The sequence below is a fragment of the Abrus precatorius genome, unplaced genomic scaffold, assembly GCF_003935025.1.
Source record: "Abrus precatorius isolate BTA unplaced genomic scaffold, Abrus_2018 Scaffold7, whole genome shotgun sequence".
Classification (NCBI taxonomy): Eukaryota; Viridiplantae; Streptophyta; class Magnoliopsida; order Fabales; family Fabaceae; genus Abrus; species Abrus precatorius.
In genome coordinates, this window is record NW_020874417.1 from 23,562,786 (window position 1) to 23,578,791 (window position 16,006).

Consider the following 16,006-nt stretch of genomic DNA (forward strand, 5'->3'; position numbering starts at 1 on the left):
TATTTACAATTTTTAAGTATTTTTCTATTAAAAACCTATAAAAAACTAAATAAAATATCTATAAAATGTAAATTTATCAAGTGACATAACATATTAATATATTTTTATTGTGTTATCTAATAATGTTAAACAATAAAGTACTTTAAAAAATCTTCATTTTTATCTCTCATATATTATTTTATTAAAAATTTATAAAAAAAATAAATTTTCTGTCATCTTATATCATAACATTCTTAATATGTAATATTATATTTTTTAAAACAAATTAATATATTCTAACATAAAAGTTAAAATAAATAATAAATTGTATATTTAAGGACTAATTTAATATTTCAATTTTTATAAAGATAAAATTATTTATTTAACTTAAAAAATTAATTTAAAGTTTTAAATGAATTGACAGTGATAAAAAACAAGAGAAAATATCACAGATTTTTTTAAAATTATTAATTATTTTTATTTCATATATAAAATTTTATTAAAAATTTATAAAAAAATAAAATATTTTTATCATCTTATATAATTATTAATATGTAACATATATTTTTTGAAAACAAATTAATGAATTCTAACATAAAAGTTAAAATAAATAATAAATTATATATTTAGATAGTAATTTAATATTTCAATTTTTATAAAGATAAAATTTATTTATTAATCTTAGAAGAATCAGTTTAAAGTATTAAACATAAAAGAATAGATAAAATATTAGAGAATTTTTTTAAGAGGAAAGTAAATAAACAAAAAAATTTACAATCTCAAATATAAACTTTTTAAAACCTAATTTTTAAAATTAAATAATTTTTTAAAAGTTATTAATTATTTTTAAATTAAAGTTTAAGATGTAGTTCATATAAAATAAAAAAATATACACAAGAGATATAAAAATATATTAAATTTTGTGGTCCAATAAAATTACTTGTGGTCTAAAAAATTATATATTAAAATTTATATTTAGATGGATAATATTTTTTATTAAAATGAATAAAGAAATAATAAAACTTATTTTATATAAAAATTGAATAAAATTTTGAAAAATTAATCCACAGAAATATGAGTTTTTATACTATTAACTTTCGTAACGTAATCTTATTTATAATTTTATGTCATAAAATTCAATTTAATTTTTTAAAACATAAATAATAATAATAAAAAAAAGGGACAGAATCTTCTTTCCTATCGGGGTAATATTTTTTTTTTCAATGAATGCCAATTTATTAAAACTTTTTTTGAAACTAGTTTTCTTTCAAATAAAGAATAAAAAATTATTATTATTGTACATATTTAATTTAACAAAATAATTTCTCATTAGAAATTTTTGAGATAAATTTAAAAAAAAAATTTAAATTTTTTTAAAACAGCTGTTTACATGTAATGTCTTGCTTGTCTCTCACCCATTTCCTTTTCCTCGGAATCTCAAAAACCAAAAGAAACGATGTGTTAAGGAAAAGACAAGCCGGCGCACCTGGTTTTAGTTCAAGAAACTGAAGACCACTTTCTCAAATTTCAGAGACAATTTTCAACGTGTTAGGCGCGAGAGTTGGATTGTGATTCAACTGTAAAATTCATTGCAATTCTCTCACTTCGATACTCAATTCCTACAGCATTGCTTTTAAAACCATCTTGGGTCTTTCAACCCACTGTTCTCGTAGCACACAAGCTGTTTGATAAAATAACTCAACAGGTTTTGTGGCGAAAACCCATTCTGCAGCTTTCATAAATACACTGCTTCAAGTCAAGAACGCTGTCTTTGAAATTTTAAGCATATTTGTTTTCATTTTTAGGAATATTATACTTTTATCCTGTTTCTTCTTACAGTGGGTAATTTTGGAACAGGGAGTAGAATGTCTTGCGCCACCTTTAACGTAGGAGCTTCTTTGAATCTTCATGAATACACTAAGCATGGAGTTTCTAAGCCATTTGGGTTCAAGAACCACTGCGCTTTCCCCAAGTTTTCTTCTCTCTTCCTTGAGACCTTGAATTTGAGTTCCACTCTTCATAGTTTTGGTGGGGATACGCGCTCACGTTTATTCCATAGTGTTTCCAAATGTGCTGCTCAGAATTCGGAACCATCGCCTTCTGTTAGCGTCGGGACGAAGAACGATTCTCGTAAGCACTGCAGTTCCATTTTCTTTTTGTTATTTCTATTTTTGTTCTGATTGCAGAGTCAAGAAGATTCAATGTCTTATATATGAGTAATTTACTCTCTTTATTTCGTTTACTGACTTTGTACCTTCTAAATTTTTCTTGTGCCTAAGGAGAAAGGGTTTCTGTTCTGGTTATTGGTGGAGGGGGACGAGAACACGCACTTTGCTATGCCTTGCAACGATCACCAACCTGTGATACTGTATTTTGTGCCCCAGGCAATGCTGGAATTGCCAGCTCAGGAAATGCTACTTGTATCTCAGACCTCGATGTTTATAATGCAGCTGCAGTAGTCTTATTTTGCCGGAACTGGGGGGTGGGACTAGTTGTTGTGGGACCCGAGGCCCCACTTGTTGCAGGTCTTACAAATGAGTTAGTTAAGGCTGGAATCCCAACTTTTGGTCCATCTGCTGAGGCTGCTGCTTTGGAAGGTTCTAAGAATTTCATGAAGCATTTGTGTGACAAGTATGATATTCCAACTGCCAAGGTCTGTCTTCTTGTTCTGAACCTCATCAACCAGATCACCGTTTAATCCTTGTTCTGCCGGAATGATATTTCTGCATGTTTTCGTTGTTTACTGTATCTTATAACTAGCTCACTTGTTTCTCTGAATCTTTTAACGTACTAGTTAGTTAGAGGACTAGTGAAAGCTGTATTGCATTGGTTTCTGGATATGTAATTTTTGTTAAGATCATAAGATGACAATTTTCTTTGATAGTCAGCACGAGCGTTGTCAACTTGCCTCTTGATTGTTCTGTTAATCAAGTTAGAATATATTTAAGAAATGGTGTTCACGATAGTTAGTTCCTTATAGAGTCATCTTGTTTGTGCCCCTATTTTCCTATCTGAATTCCATGTATATGGTATTCTGTTGTATCATTCTTGAATATATGTGTTTCCATCTTCTTCTGACCTTGCGTATGCCAATTTACTCACTGAAATTTCTTTCTAAGCTTTTAACTTAACATGGATATACTACTGCAGTACAAAACCTTTACGGACCCATCTGCTGCAAAGCAATATATTCAAGAACAAGGAGCACCAATTGTTATCAAAGCAGATGGACTGGCTGCTGGAAAAGGAGTTACTGTTGCCATGACACTGGAAGAAGCGGATGAAGCTGTTGATTCAATGCTAGTGAAGGGTGATTTTGGTTCTGCAGGTTGTCGTGTTATTGTTGAGGAATTTCTAGAAGGAGAAGAAGTGTCATTTTTTGCATTGGTTGATGGAGAAAGTGCAATTCCACTAGAATCTGCTCAGGACCATAAGCGAGTTGGTGATGGGGATACTGGACCAAATACTGGTGGCATGGGAGCATATTCTCCAGCTCCTATACTAACCAAGGAACTTCAATCTATTGTAATGGATTCTATTATCATGCCAACAGTAAAAGGAATGTCAGCAGAAGGTTGCAAGTTTGTTGGGGTTTTGTATGCCGGGCTTATGATTGAGAAGAAGTCTGGCATGCCTAAGTTGATCGAGTATAATGTGCGATTTGGTGATCCGGAGTGCCAGGTCAGTTAAGTCATTAGATATTTGTTGGCATGAATTCACTTCCTAATATAAGTACTTAACCCTTGAAATACGTTATAACAGGCTAGAACTCAGTTATTGATGACAAAAATTGCTTTGGAATCTCATAATTCTCAGTTAGATATGTGCATTGTAATTGAGCTCATTTTATGGTGCGATATATGCAGTTTTTAATTAAAAAGATGTGCAATTTTTCCTTATAATTCATTTGTCCATTTTTTTCTTCATATGCATTGAGAGACTACAATGTCAATGTTTCTTATCTTGCTATATGTGCCTTTGTTTTGTTTGGGCTCATTATATTTGGTTTGAAATCACAAGTTGATGTCTAATGATATTTCATATTTCTGTCTCGTTGCTTTCTCTATTGGGTGTTCTTTTTATTGTTATCATTCTATAGTTCACCGATATCTTAGATTTTATCTAACAGACGCACAGATACACAATCCCTCAGTTTATTTACACAATGCAAACATCTTTGATAACAGATAATGATAATCACATTAACGCTTGTTTTATGTCAGTAATATATAAGCCATGTTAACTAATGTGTATCGTTTTTCCTTTTGGAATTTTAAACAGGTCTTAATGGTTCGATTGGAGTCTGATTTGGCACAAGTTCTGCTTGCAGCATGCAGAGGAGAGTTGATTGGGGTATCACTAAACTGGTCTCCCGGGTCTGCCATGGTTGTGGTAATGGCAAGTAAGGGATATCCTGGACCATACGAGAAGGGAACTGTGATTGAAAACCTTGAAGAGGCTGAGCTTGTTGCTCCAGGGATCAAGATATTCCACGCTGGAACTGCATTTGACTCTGAAGGAAGATTTATTGCAACTGGGGGGCGTGTTCTTGGGGTTACTGCCAAGGGAAATGATCTTGAAGAGGCTCGTGATCGAGCTTATCAAGCTGTTGAGAATATTAACTGGCCAGGAGGTTTCTATCGTAGGGATATTGGTTGGAGAGCCCTTCCTCAGAAACAATATGCTACAAAGGGATAAAGTAATCTGAGAACGCAAGTAATGGTGGTAAATCGTTTTATGAACATCTCCGAGATAAGGATGGCTTTTTTATAGATGATGAATCTTGTCATTTTTATTTTTCAGGTGTAACAGGATTAGGCGATGTGGTAACATCATGAGCCATGGTGGGGAACCTCATAAAAACAAACTATTCTCCCACTCCCACCTCTTCCCATTAAAATATGGTGTATTTCCTCAATAAAAAAAGTTAAATTGTATATTAACATGGAGAAGTTGGATCGAGTCGGTGTAAAACAAATTCTCCTTTGAAGTATTGTTAGAGGTTTAGACTAGAGGAAATTTCTTTTTTACATCTAGAAATTTAATTTCACTAGTGATTTATAAATCACCTTCAGAATTTAATTTTCAGAATGTATAACTTCGAAATTTTGGAAGTGATTAAAAAAATTTCAAAGCGGGGTGAATAGAAAAAAGTGGTGCAGAAAGAAATTTCCCAAACTAGATTGCCGAGCTAAAATTTTGCTTATCATTGGCCCATGACCCACCATTGTGAGTATCTTTCCACTGATTCTTCTTTCTTCAGGAATTGTGTATTTCTATGTTTACAATAAGACTATTCAAAAGTATGTTAACCGATGTCAACCCCCTGTTAATGTTCCATTCAATTTGTTCACCATATCATTCATTTCAAAACTGGTAAATTGGTTTACTGGTAAACGCCTTTTTTCATGCTTGGAATGCATGCAAAGTAACAGCAAAAACAAAGGTAAATATAGACTTTAGTTGATGCAACATCTTAGTCATAATCATTATAAACAGACTGACAAGGGCCTTGGCCATTACATGGGTATTTACAATCCACGTAAGTTTTATAATTTTAATTAAACGAAAATATTTTAAAAAAAAGTTAAAATTGTAAGATATATGAATAATCAATTCAAGTACAATTTAAAAATATGTATTAATACAGAAATAAAAGTTCACATTACTACTTCAATGACACTATTCCAATCGAGAAATTATCACCCCAAAAAATCTATGACATGATGATAACCTATAAATCTCGCCAATCACCCTAAAATCTGATTCTGCCATTTAACACACGACATTGTAGAGAGAGATTGTCTCAAATATATACTGTAGTTACAAATATACAAGGCCACCATTTGTTACTGAAACTTAAAGAAAGAGAAGGTGAAGAGAAGCTGCCAAATTCTGTGTTTCAAGAAATCTCCTCTACTTCAGCAGATGATGCAGGAACAAATGGAACAAAACCCCTTCCACCAAACACGGGTCTCATGAACTTATCATCAAATTTCCTCCAAAAGTAGTGAACAGTTGTGGTTGGATGACTTATTAGCAAACTTAGGCTACTTCGACTGTGAAATGGCTGATTGTTGCTTTGGTTAATCACACAGTTATTTTCAAGCATTAGGAATCTCAAATCTTCTTGATTATCAGAGGAATCAGAAATGGCTGGTTTTGAATGCCTTAGCTGCACAGCCTCAATCAGAGGCTTTGTTATGGAACCAAATACCTGTTTGCATTTTTTGTTTGTTTGTTTGCAATGAAAGCTACCGTATTAGTATCTGTTCTATCTTGATGCAAATCATGTTATTTATAACCATGCAATATGAAACCCACCACAGTACTGAATAAGACCACAATTATAGTAGAGGTGATAATTAATGCAGAGTCTTGAGCTGATGTTATGTTGGATTTTCCAAACTGCATTTGACAGCAACTCAAATAAAATCTTTGGCTTAAAGTGGAATTTTCAGAAAAGAATGAACTTGTACCATGTACTTGCCTGGCTATAAGACAAGGCAATAGTCACTGCACCTCTCATCAGGCCTGCCCACCATATTATAAACTGACATTTTGAACAGTACAGCATAAATTCAGTGAGGTCAACTGAAAATGTCAACGCTTGAGGAATTAAGAGCCCACAATTATCACCTGTGAACGGAACTCAATTTTTGTACTCTCTCTTGCCTTGATGCAGTTTGTAATATTTGCAATAGGGAACACAAAAGCTGCTCTTCCGATCAACACTAATGCAAACAACGTTGAACTGACAGCAACTGAAGTTCCTAGGCTGCTCCAAAAAACATGGTAATGTGTTAAGAAAATTATTAATATTAACAACAGAATATTATGTGTTCATTGATGAAAGCAGCATGAACTTCATGAACTGAATATATAGTTGCATTAGTTGTGATGCAGATCCTTTCTAAAACAATGATATTAACCTACTGTCTACAGCGTGAAATAGATAAATTTTCAATTACGTGGCTTTGCTGGTTTTCCATTTGTCAATATCCAACGCATCCATGCCAACACATATAAATATAAAGGTCTCAGCAATGAACGAGATGGTTGCAAAGGAGTGCCTGAAATAGTGGAAGTATTTTGCAAATTAGGACTTCATGTAGTTTTATTGGTTGCAAGAAGTATCATAACAAATTTAAGATTGCTTAATAACACTAAAAAAAGCGAGGAGAAAAAAATGCATCAGCAGAATGAAATGATTTTATTATATTTTGTAACTGCTATTGCATTCCCCATATTAGCTGAACTGATTGATTAACATTAAAATATGCTAATCTTTCCCAGATAAAATGAGTTTAAGATCATGTCCTTACTTGGTTGTTGTCCTTGAGCTTCCTGTAACATTGTGCCAAGTGTAGTGTGACATTACAATGCCACAGAATAAAATAGTCAAAATCCCACTGAGATTCAAAAGCTGCAAAAGCCGCATATATGTAAAGCGCTTGAAATTCTAAAGTGAATAAATGCATTTATGATGCTCTTAGCTACTGAGTATTTTTTTGCCATTTTGGAGAGAATTTATACTTGAAAGTTTTGTTTTGAATCCATTGTTTTTGCCTAGCTTGTCTTAATTCAATTCTTTTCAGCCACTCCCTGTGCAATGCGCGAAGGGAAGGATGGGTTGGAACCTGGAAACAACTACTTACTCTCTTAAGCATTTGGAAAAACAAGTTTTCAATTTAGTCTCTATATGTATGATTGTTACAAACTTGGTCTTCGCCAATCATCTGCTGGAGTCATAACGTGTGGGATGGGGGCAAAATCAAAATATGAGTATCATGCATAATGACCTTAAATGTTATATATCGGTCCCTATGTAACAATTATTTTTAGAGTTAATATATAAAAGGGTCCCTGGAAGTGGTGACTTGTGCTGTTTTGATTTCTAAAAGTGCATGCCTATATAAATTAGTTCTAGAAAATGTCAACTAAAATGCATTTTGTAGACAGTGATTTTTATACCTCTGCGATCATGTAGGATAAATATGCCATCAACATCATAAGTGCAACCTCACGATCTGTAGAGTGCCTGAAAATGGACGTCCACCAAGCATACAAATCATATTTGTTAATCCCTTATAGTATTCTATAAATCCCAATAGTTTCACTTATTTTTCAAATAGATCCATTTAGTTTTAAAATATGTAATGATTATGAGACTTTGTTAAGTATTACTAAACTATAGGGACTTATTTTAAGAATTCAAATAAACTACAAGGACTAATGGATTTCTGTTTTCCGTCAAACAGATCTCTATAATCTATCCAAATCCTCTAATTAGGTCCTTATTGTTTAGCAAAGCTTAACAGAGTATCAACACCATTCAGCTGGAATAGACTGAATCAGCAATTCCAGATTTTAGAAGTACGAGGACCAATTATAAACTTCTCAACTATGAAGACCTATTGTCCTATTTGAAAGATCAGTAAAATTAAAGGGATCCCATAATGGTTTGACATTATTTATCTATTTCAAGTTGCCAGAATTTTCTTAAGCAATCTCATCATTTTCATGACTTTTTGTTAATTGGGGCCTGTTAATTATTTATTTCAATGTTATCCAGTTCATCTGGCCTTCCAAAATTGATGACATTGAAGAAATATATAATTCTACCAACTGAACGGGACACCCTACTAACAGTTTCAGGAAGATATCCATTTGATTGGTTAAGTAGTCAAGTTATTCACTTATACAAGCAAAGGGAATTCATACCTTCCAAGATAAAGTGTTTTAATAATATAAGCACTTGAAAGGCCAACCTGAAAAAGTCATCATATAGCAAGTCAGAATAGAATTGCATCCTTGTATTATTTGGTTTGCAAGCAAGTCAAAGATGTAGTATTGGTTTATGATTCTGTAGATTCATCCTTGTAATGCCTTCTTCATGGAGAAAATTTGAAGTTCAGATAGTATATTCACACAATGAAATGAAAGAATTCCATTTGCTACAGGGAAGACTGATGACTACAGAAGAAGAAAATGTAACCATGAGAAGCACTTCTGAATATGCGGCCATGCATCCAGAACATAGGTTTTCTAGCTATAGGTCAGTTTTTCCTACCTGACGTCTAGTTTAAGAGAGTTTTTTTTTGTTTTTCTTTTTTCAAGAAGAACATGCAAAACTACCCAAGCTGAACTTACTACTATTCCTAGGACGGTACTAGAGCAGAAGAGGTAAAGGAAGATCCCCAATAATTTCAATGCTCTGATAGCATTGATGCTGCTGAAGTCAAGTGATTGGACCGAATTGAAAAGCACAATGGAAGTAGCATCGTTTACTACTCCCTCCCCAAATACAATGCTGTAAATAGAGGGTGTTTCATCTTGACTGAGAACCTTCATCACAAAAGGAAAAGGAAGGCATTATATGATATATTAATTTTGAAATACTAATTTTTGCTTGCACTAAGGTTGGAATATACCTGCAATGTACAAACTGAGTCAGTTGCTGACAGTATGGCACCAATGGCTTCACATACATGATGCAGAAGCAATCAGAATGGAAGGGAAAATGATGATATGAGATTGCTCTAAACAAAGAACCATTTCTCACCTAGGTAATCTTTTATGCCAAGGTTAGCTAAGCCAATCCTCTGAATGAGCAGAAAGGCACCTGAGAAGTTGCAGAAGTAATTATATTGAGTCTTTATTCTGTTCATTCCACATAGATTTATTGACAATGAAAGCAACTGTTTATCACCGGCATTCGACCAAAGGTTCGGTTCTGATATTAAAACGATATGAAACTGAAAAGGGTTACCAGACAATGGAGATCTTACCAATAGATATAAGACAGAATGAAATCACTGTTCCAATGACTCCAAACAGCAGTATAGTTGTGAAATTCTTGAAGAATTGTTTCTTCTTCACTTGGAAACTAGCATGCCATTTGAAATTACACAAACAAATCAAACATCTCAACTAAAAGAAATAATTGAGAGAAAAAGATAATAAATAATCACACTTACCCGGCATTAAAAATGATGGGAGGAAGCAAGTAAAGAAAGAACAAGTCTTCACTGAACACTAAAATCTTGGTACTATGGAACTTGGTCACCAGCAATACCACCACTCCAGCACACAACCCCTTAAATTTACAATAATCTATTAAGATAGAAAGTCACATGAATTGTACATGAAGAGTAGAAGAATGAGTTGAGTCTGCACCAGAAGGAGGGCAACGGTGGATTCATTAGCCCACCGGTTCTCTTCAAGAAGATGGCCAATGACGATGCAAGCACAGAGGAGTGTGAAGAATACGCATAGAGCCACAATGGTGCTTGTGCTGAGATATGAAGTTGAAAAATGGAGTGGTGACAGTAACAAACCCATTATTTGTGGGCATTCAAGTTAAGCAATTACCTTTCTGATAATGATGAAGATCACTGAGAAAATGAATGAGGAATCAAACAAGTTGGATTGGATTTGGCTTGAGGATGAAATGGAGGGAAGAAAAGTTGGACTGCGTTATGAAAACAACTTTGGTTCGCTTGGTTTTTATAAACCCGCATAGCCAAGAGAAGTACAAAAAACATACTCTTTTTAACGAACGTTAAGATTTGTTAGACAATGTATTATTAGCATTTCTCTGACTACTGAACACGTTTCAGAATTTTGACAATTATTTGTCACAGCGTGGAGATCACGGATGTTGGCAGGTAATGGTGAGTATGCTGCCTACTACAAGTCACGTGTTTTTTTTTTGGAATTATTTCTGAATATTAAGAGAAACCTAACATTCAGACAGTAAACTGACTTGCTGTTTGTATTTTGTTTTCTTAGTTAGTGTCAGTAGTCCCTCTAATATTGCTAAGCAAGTTCTTTTTACCTTATACCAAGAAATGATGCAAAAGGGATAGTTTATGACTGTCTGGTGTTGAAAGAGATAATGAATATGTGGTTCAGTACAAGTTATTCCTACTTTGAGTCCATTATCAGAACCGTGAAAAGATTAAGCCGTGGATACCGCATTAAGCAGATAATTTCTTTTGGTAAAGGAAACAAACATTTCAAATAGTGGTTGTGTTTGTGTGTTGGACCCACGTTGAAACTTCTATACACTTTCAAATACTATCTATATTTTCCAATTTTTTACAATTTTTTTTAAATTATACTAATAATACAAATGCGAATATTATAATACATAGATAAATTAGAACATTTTATTATGTCTGCTAAGACCGATATTTACGTTCGAAATATGAATTTTCTCTGAGAAGTTATCAAGTTATTATGATAATAAAAAATAAGTTTTTGTTAAAAAGTGTTATTAGTATACTCTTACCATAATGATTTTGAATAATTTTTTAATGTTAATTTTTTAACCAGTGTTCTCGAATGCTGATTAACTAGACTTTTTTATATTTGCATAGTTATGAGTCCATGCATTATATTCATGTCTTGTGCAACATGAGAGTTTAGTCCGTTGAATAAGCATAGTGTTCATTAATATTATCATAGTCAGGTTGGTTTCTCTATTGGGTATTATGTATATATTGATATCAACTGGTCTCTCCCCTCATTCGCAAAATTGAAAATACGCTTTCATAGTGCTTGATATCCAGAATTGGTGATGAGAAATAACTTGGTGCAACTCCTCATTTGAAGACCAATAAGTGAGAATCATTCCTCAGTAACTCATGAAAAGAATAATATATGTATTCTATCCAAACAAATGCCAATATGCCGTAGCTTCACCACATTCAAAAGAATACTAATTTGAAGTCCAATGCATTATTAACTGCTTTTCAGCTTTCACAGGCTGCTGCTGACGCAATGAACCGTGTATCATGCAGGTGACAATTCATTATTAAACATTGCTTTGCCCCAGGCTTCGGCTTCAAACACAAATTTAGACTTCGAAGCTGACAAACAATTGATCTTCGCTTTAAAACACGACCTTTTTGTCTATACGTGGTACACTTGGATACTTGTTAAAATTATTATTATCTTCACTTTAAAATTATTATTTGGTTCTTACATAAGGTGTACAATTTGCCCTATGGTCCTATTTGGGTAAGTTTGTGAATAAATTCTTGTAAAAAAAGAAAATTTTAATAAAAACTCATTAAATTAACTTATACTTCTCTATTTTTTAAAAATTAATTTTATTTAATTTCTTTAAAAGTTGAAAAAATAAGTTGTTTTTATATTATTTTCTTCTTTTACTTGAACTTACCCATAAGTTTATCCAAACAGGTTTATAAATAACCTCTTAAAATATTTTACGGATTATTATTTTTAGTTTTTACCTAATGTGATTCACTTGACAGTATTTTAATAGACTGCATCCAATATGAAAATTAAAACAAAATATTGTGAAAAAAAAATAGAGACTACATCTTGACAAAATATTTAATAAGGACTAAGTCCCAATTGTATAAGTTTTATAGAGATCAAATTCTAATTAAGCCAATATAACTTTAATGAAACTAGCTCAACTTAGGGATTATTTTACCTTTCTCTTAATTTTTTCTTATTATCAAATCCATTTATTCTTATTTGTGAGATATGAGATGCTTCTTTATTAAGTTCTTTTGTTATAGATTTTTCACACCAATCTACAACTATTTTATATTCTTTTTTATGTATCACATAAAATTTAAGTTAGCATACATATATCTTTAATTTTTACAAAAGTTTTTGTTAACTTTAACCCTTAGGACTGAAAATAAACAGTTAATAGTAATAAAATTTTATTAGAAATAAAAGTATTTATTGTATTTTTATAACTTTAATATAATAACTGTATATTTTTTTCATAAAAATTTTCTATTTGTAGATGCTTAAACTTAGTTTTAAGGGCTGAGATTATCAAAACCAAAAAATTATTGTGTCCGATGCCTATGTACTATATCCATCATATTCATGCAACATAGGACCTTCAATACTCTAGTAAGTTTATATAAAAATCTTGATATAAAATAACAAACAATATCACTCTATGAAAATGTTGAAAACTATGTCATTATAGCATTGAAATTACGAATGACTTGATGTACACGGCTAAAAATTACAGCACATGGCTACAGAATTGTTAATGATACAGCAGCAGAACGAAGTTTTTCGCCATCAATGTCCCACTTGGACTCTGGCGCAGTTGCTCCAGCAATAAATGCCTACAGAAAATAAGGACCAGATATCTTACTTCTCTGTAATTTTACTTGGGCGAAAAATATAGAAATGATTGATGTGTATCATCACAGAAATAATAAGAATTTGTTCTATTGGTACTGTATCAACTAGCAAAATTTGATGATGATATATTACTGGCATTGAATATCCCAATAGATGTGGATGAGTTAGTTATATCAGTAAAAGCAAGTGATAACAAACCTTTCCACTGTCGACACCTGCCATCAATGCTATGTGCTGTTCATCCTTACCAAATTCATAGAAATAGTAAGTCCTGAAATTATATAAGCCAATACTGCATTGGAATTTGATGCAATAGAAAAACTCTATATGGCATACACACACAATTTAATAAGGTTGGTTCCAGATGAAATAAAAATGCCTTCAAAGATTAATCCGCATGTGCAGAGTTTTCTACACTAGCATTTTGAGTACCTAAATCGAGGATCAGGAGAAAGCGAATCAATGATGTCTACTTATAAGTTATAACCCTTTTTTCTTAGACAATCTCTGTTTCATTTTTTGTTTTGAATAAAAATAAAAAGAAAAATAAACTAATTTATTATTTTGTCCTAAAAATGGGAGAACCTTTGGTCTATGTAGTTACAGTAAACTGAATTTGAACTTACCTCAAATCCTCGTCTTCCTGTACTTTTATTGATTTTGCTGAGTAAAGTGTTGCCCCTCCTGCATGCCCATCGTGGGCAGAATGAAATACAAAAACCAAGAACTAGGAGTAAACAGAGATCAAAGAAGCACATTATATCATTTAAGTCATTAAATGTTGGAAATAACAGTATATAACATAAACTCTGAACAAAATTAACTTCTTCCAGAACCTAAGAAAACATGCAGAAGTTAAAACAAAATTGCACCTGGAATAAATATTTTTGCCACTTCGTTCAAGGACCCTAAATCAGTTATATTCTGAGCCTGCTCTAATCAATAAAGAAAATGTAAGTTCCTTGAGGAGTTTACATCAAGAATAAAAAATAAGACTACATCAAATCTCAATTACAGTGAGTTGTCCCGACTTAGGGACAAAAACCTGATGGCCGATATACTATACATATGTTCTCCTGGAGAAAGACATTTATGAGAGCCTCTGAAAGTTTAACTTTAAATCATGCATAGGTGAATTGATAAAAAATTATAAGGATTAGATCAGTTTCTCCATCCTTTATGAATTCATCAAGAGGAAAAAGCTCCTAATTCTAGTCCAAGTTCTCGAAAACCATAAAAAGGAACCACTGGTGAGGCAGACACATCACATTGACTCGGACAAGGCCAAGAGTTTCTGAAGTACAAATAGCAAAATAACTTGCCTGTTTGTCATTTAATTACTCAACAACACTCATCTGACGAAGCCTTATTTTACTAGGGGAGGTTGACTACACGAATCACACGTTATTAACTTTATTAAAACACCAAATTCTGTAAGATTTTATCAATACAGTGAAAATTTCATGCCTTACGGATATAATGGGTTTTGCTTTTTGGGGGAGGAGGGGGAGGGGGGGTACATATATAAATAAAATTGTCAATGATTATCTGATTACCTGTAAGAAGGTGATTTTAAGTTGATTGGTTGGGCGAGTAACAACACTTAGAATCTCAGATCTGTTTCAATCACAGACAAGATGCTCATGTTTCCTTTTGAACATACACAAATGCATTATGCATAGCAAGAAAATCGGAAGTTCAATGATAAAAATACCCATCGGAAGATGCAAACCGTGCTGAAAAAGTCCTTGTCTTTGCCTTGTCCCCATAAAGAGACTGTCCAGCATTGAAATCCTACAAGCAAATGGAAAACCAGCTCACTCTACTGAAAATTTAATAATGTTTCAATGCTATTTTTGTTAAGATGCGAGTACCGGAAAATGAATTACAGTCGTACCATTTCAAAATGATAAAACTAACTTATTCAACTATCTTCAATCATCAAAACTGAGTTAACTAGCTAAAACATCAAACTACAACTAACCATAGCTGAATTTAGCTGAGTTAAACAATCCTGTTATTACCAAAAAAACATCAATAAAAACATCTTCTAAGAGTTTACTTTTTTTCATACACCAATAGTGTAAAGATAAATACATTGTCAAACAATAAGAAATCACCCCAAATGACTTCTATAGCAGTTAATACAAAAGTCCATAATTCACAATAACATGGCAATTGGTAATTGGATCACAGTATAAAATACCTTTACATTGTGTATCAATTAAATTGTTTTTTCAATTGTAATTTTCTAAAGTTGAACAATAAAATATTTGACAAATAAAAAAACTTAATTTATATTTCAGTAATTTAGCTGGCTGTTGAAATGCTTCAACTTGAACTTGAATTTTCAAGATTGAAAGGGACATTATTAATCTTAACTACCCAAAAGGAAAAGTAGTAACTGGGGTTTATTGATTGGGTCGTGAATGAATGTACCTCAGGTTCCATGAGGTCCTGAAACTCTGGTGGGACTCGAATGGAAAACCCATCGCCGTAGAACTGAAACCAAGATTTGGTATTTTCAACGCTAGAAATAAGCGATTCAGAGGGCGCCTCTTGAGCAAGTGAGAGTTGAGGAGTTAGACTAATGCCAATGCCAATGCAGAGGAAAGAAGTTTGGAGGATTAGGTGCCGTTTGGAAGTGAGGTTGTTTATGGGTTTTGTGGGCAAAGAGAAGTACTTCTTGTTGCTGACGCTGAGTGTGGGAAAAGTGGAGAAAAGAATGGCCATCAAAGATAAACCATAGAGACACAAACACAATATTGATGATCTTCAGTTTCATGTAAAATAGATAGATTTTGGAATTTACTCAACCCAGCATCCTAAGGGGCACTTGAAGTCATTTCATTAAGTAAATTTCTTGAATTAATAAGAT

At 32.7% G+C, this 16,006-nt stretch overlaps 3 protein-coding genes across 8 annotated transcripts; 1 reads left to right on the forward strand and 2 right to left on the reverse strand.

Annotated features, from left to right (window-relative positions):
* Positions 1–1,382: 1,382 nt before the first annotated feature.
* On the forward strand, positions 1,383–5,154 carry LOC113872269 (phosphoribosylamine--glycine ligase). Of its 5 annotated transcripts, none has more exons than XM_027509693.1 (6): positions 1,393–1,684; positions 1,837–2,109; positions 2,259–2,632; positions 3,130–3,660; positions 4,261–4,704; positions 4,783–5,154. In XM_027509693.1, the coding sequence occupies exons 2-5, from the start codon at positions 1,845–1,847 to the stop codon at positions 4,675–4,677; spliced, it is 1,587 nt and encodes a 528-aa protein (XP_027365494.1). In that variant the 5' UTR covers positions 1,393–1,684; positions 1,837–1,844; the 3' UTR covers positions 4,678–4,704; positions 4,783–5,154. The 5 variants fall into 5 exon arrangements, with proteins under 5 accessions (XP_027365493.1, XP_027365494.1, XP_027365496.1 ...); XM_027509695.1 differs by having other exon boundaries at positions 4,261–4,695; positions 4,783–5,096; XM_027509692.1 differs by having other exon boundaries at positions 1,383–1,684; positions 4,261–5,151.
* Positions 5,155–6,123: 969 nt separating this feature from the next.
* LOC113873360 (sodium/hydrogen exchanger 1-like) lies at positions 6,124–13,355 on the reverse strand. Of its 2 annotated transcripts, XM_027511454.1 has the most exons (14): positions 13,327–13,355; positions 10,159–10,376; positions 9,960–10,078; positions 9,771–9,868; positions 9,545–9,604; positions 9,414–9,460; positions 9,133–9,327; positions 8,704–8,750; positions 7,954–8,020; positions 7,305–7,405; positions 6,951–7,052; positions 6,619–6,757; positions 6,470–6,532; positions 6,124–6,387 (listed from the first exon to the last, which is right to left on the reverse strand). In XM_027511454.1, the coding sequence occupies exons 2-14, from the start codon at positions 10,321–10,323 to the stop codon at positions 6,274–6,276; spliced, it is 1,317 nt and encodes a 438-aa protein (XP_027367255.1). In that variant the 5' UTR covers positions 10,324–10,376; positions 13,327–13,355; the 3' UTR covers positions 6,124–6,273. The 2 variants fall into 2 exon arrangements, with proteins under 2 accessions (XP_027367255.1, XP_027367256.1); XM_027511455.1 differs by having other exon boundaries at positions 6,288–6,532.
* LOC113873364 lies at positions 12,870–15,928 on the reverse strand. Its single transcript, XM_027511461.1, has 7 exons — positions 15,568–15,928; positions 14,843–14,922; positions 14,685–14,745; positions 14,001–14,058; positions 13,755–13,812; positions 13,327–13,399; positions 12,870–13,109 (listed from the first exon to the last, which is right to left on the reverse strand). The coding sequence occupies exons 1-7, from the start codon at positions 15,859–15,861 to the stop codon at positions 13,017–13,019; spliced, it is 717 nt and encodes a 238-aa protein (XP_027367262.1). The 5' UTR covers positions 15,862–15,928; the 3' UTR covers positions 12,870–13,016.
* Between the last annotated feature and the right edge of the window lie 78 nt (positions 15,929–16,006).

Excerpts from the sequence above, each read along its gene's own strand:
- LOC113872269 (XM_027509692.1), top strand. The coding sequence starts at position 1,845 with ATGTCTTGCGCCACCTTTAACGTAGGAGCTTCTTTGAATCTTCATGAA. Across the intron at positions 2,110-2,258 it reads CGGGACGAAGAACGATTCTC|GAGAAAGGGTTTCTGTTCTG; the intron begins GTAAGCACTGCA and ends CTTGTGCCTAAG. Across the intron at positions 3,661-4,260 it reads TTGGTGATCCGGAGTGCCAG|GTCTTAATGGTTCGATTGGA; the intron begins GTCAGTTAAGTC and ends AATTTTAAACAG.
- LOC113873360 (XM_027511454.1), bottom strand. The coding sequence starts at position 10,323 with ATGGGTTTGTTACTGTCACCACTCCATTTTTCAACTTCATATCTCAGC. Across the intron at positions 7,406-7,953 it reads TATCCTACATGATCGCAGAG|CTTTTGAATCTCAGTGGGAT; the intron begins GTATAAAAATCA and ends CGGCTTTTGCAG. Across the intron at positions 7,053-7,304 it reads AGCTCAAGGACAACAACCAA|GCACTCCTTTGCAACCATCT; the intron begins GTAAGGACATGA and ends CCACTATTTCAG.
- LOC113873364 (XM_027511461.1), bottom strand. The coding sequence starts at position 15,861 with ATGGCCATTCTTTTCTCCACTTTTCCCACACTCAGCGTCAGCAACAAG. Across the intron at positions 14,746-14,842 it reads CGGTTTGCATCTTCCGATGG|ATCTGAGATTCTAAGTGTTG; the intron begins GTATTTTTATCA and ends TGATTGAAACAG. Across the intron at positions 13,813-14,000 it reads GGCAAAAATATTTATTCCAG|GAGGGGCAACACTTTACTCA; the intron begins GTGCAATTTTGT and ends ATGGGCATGCAG.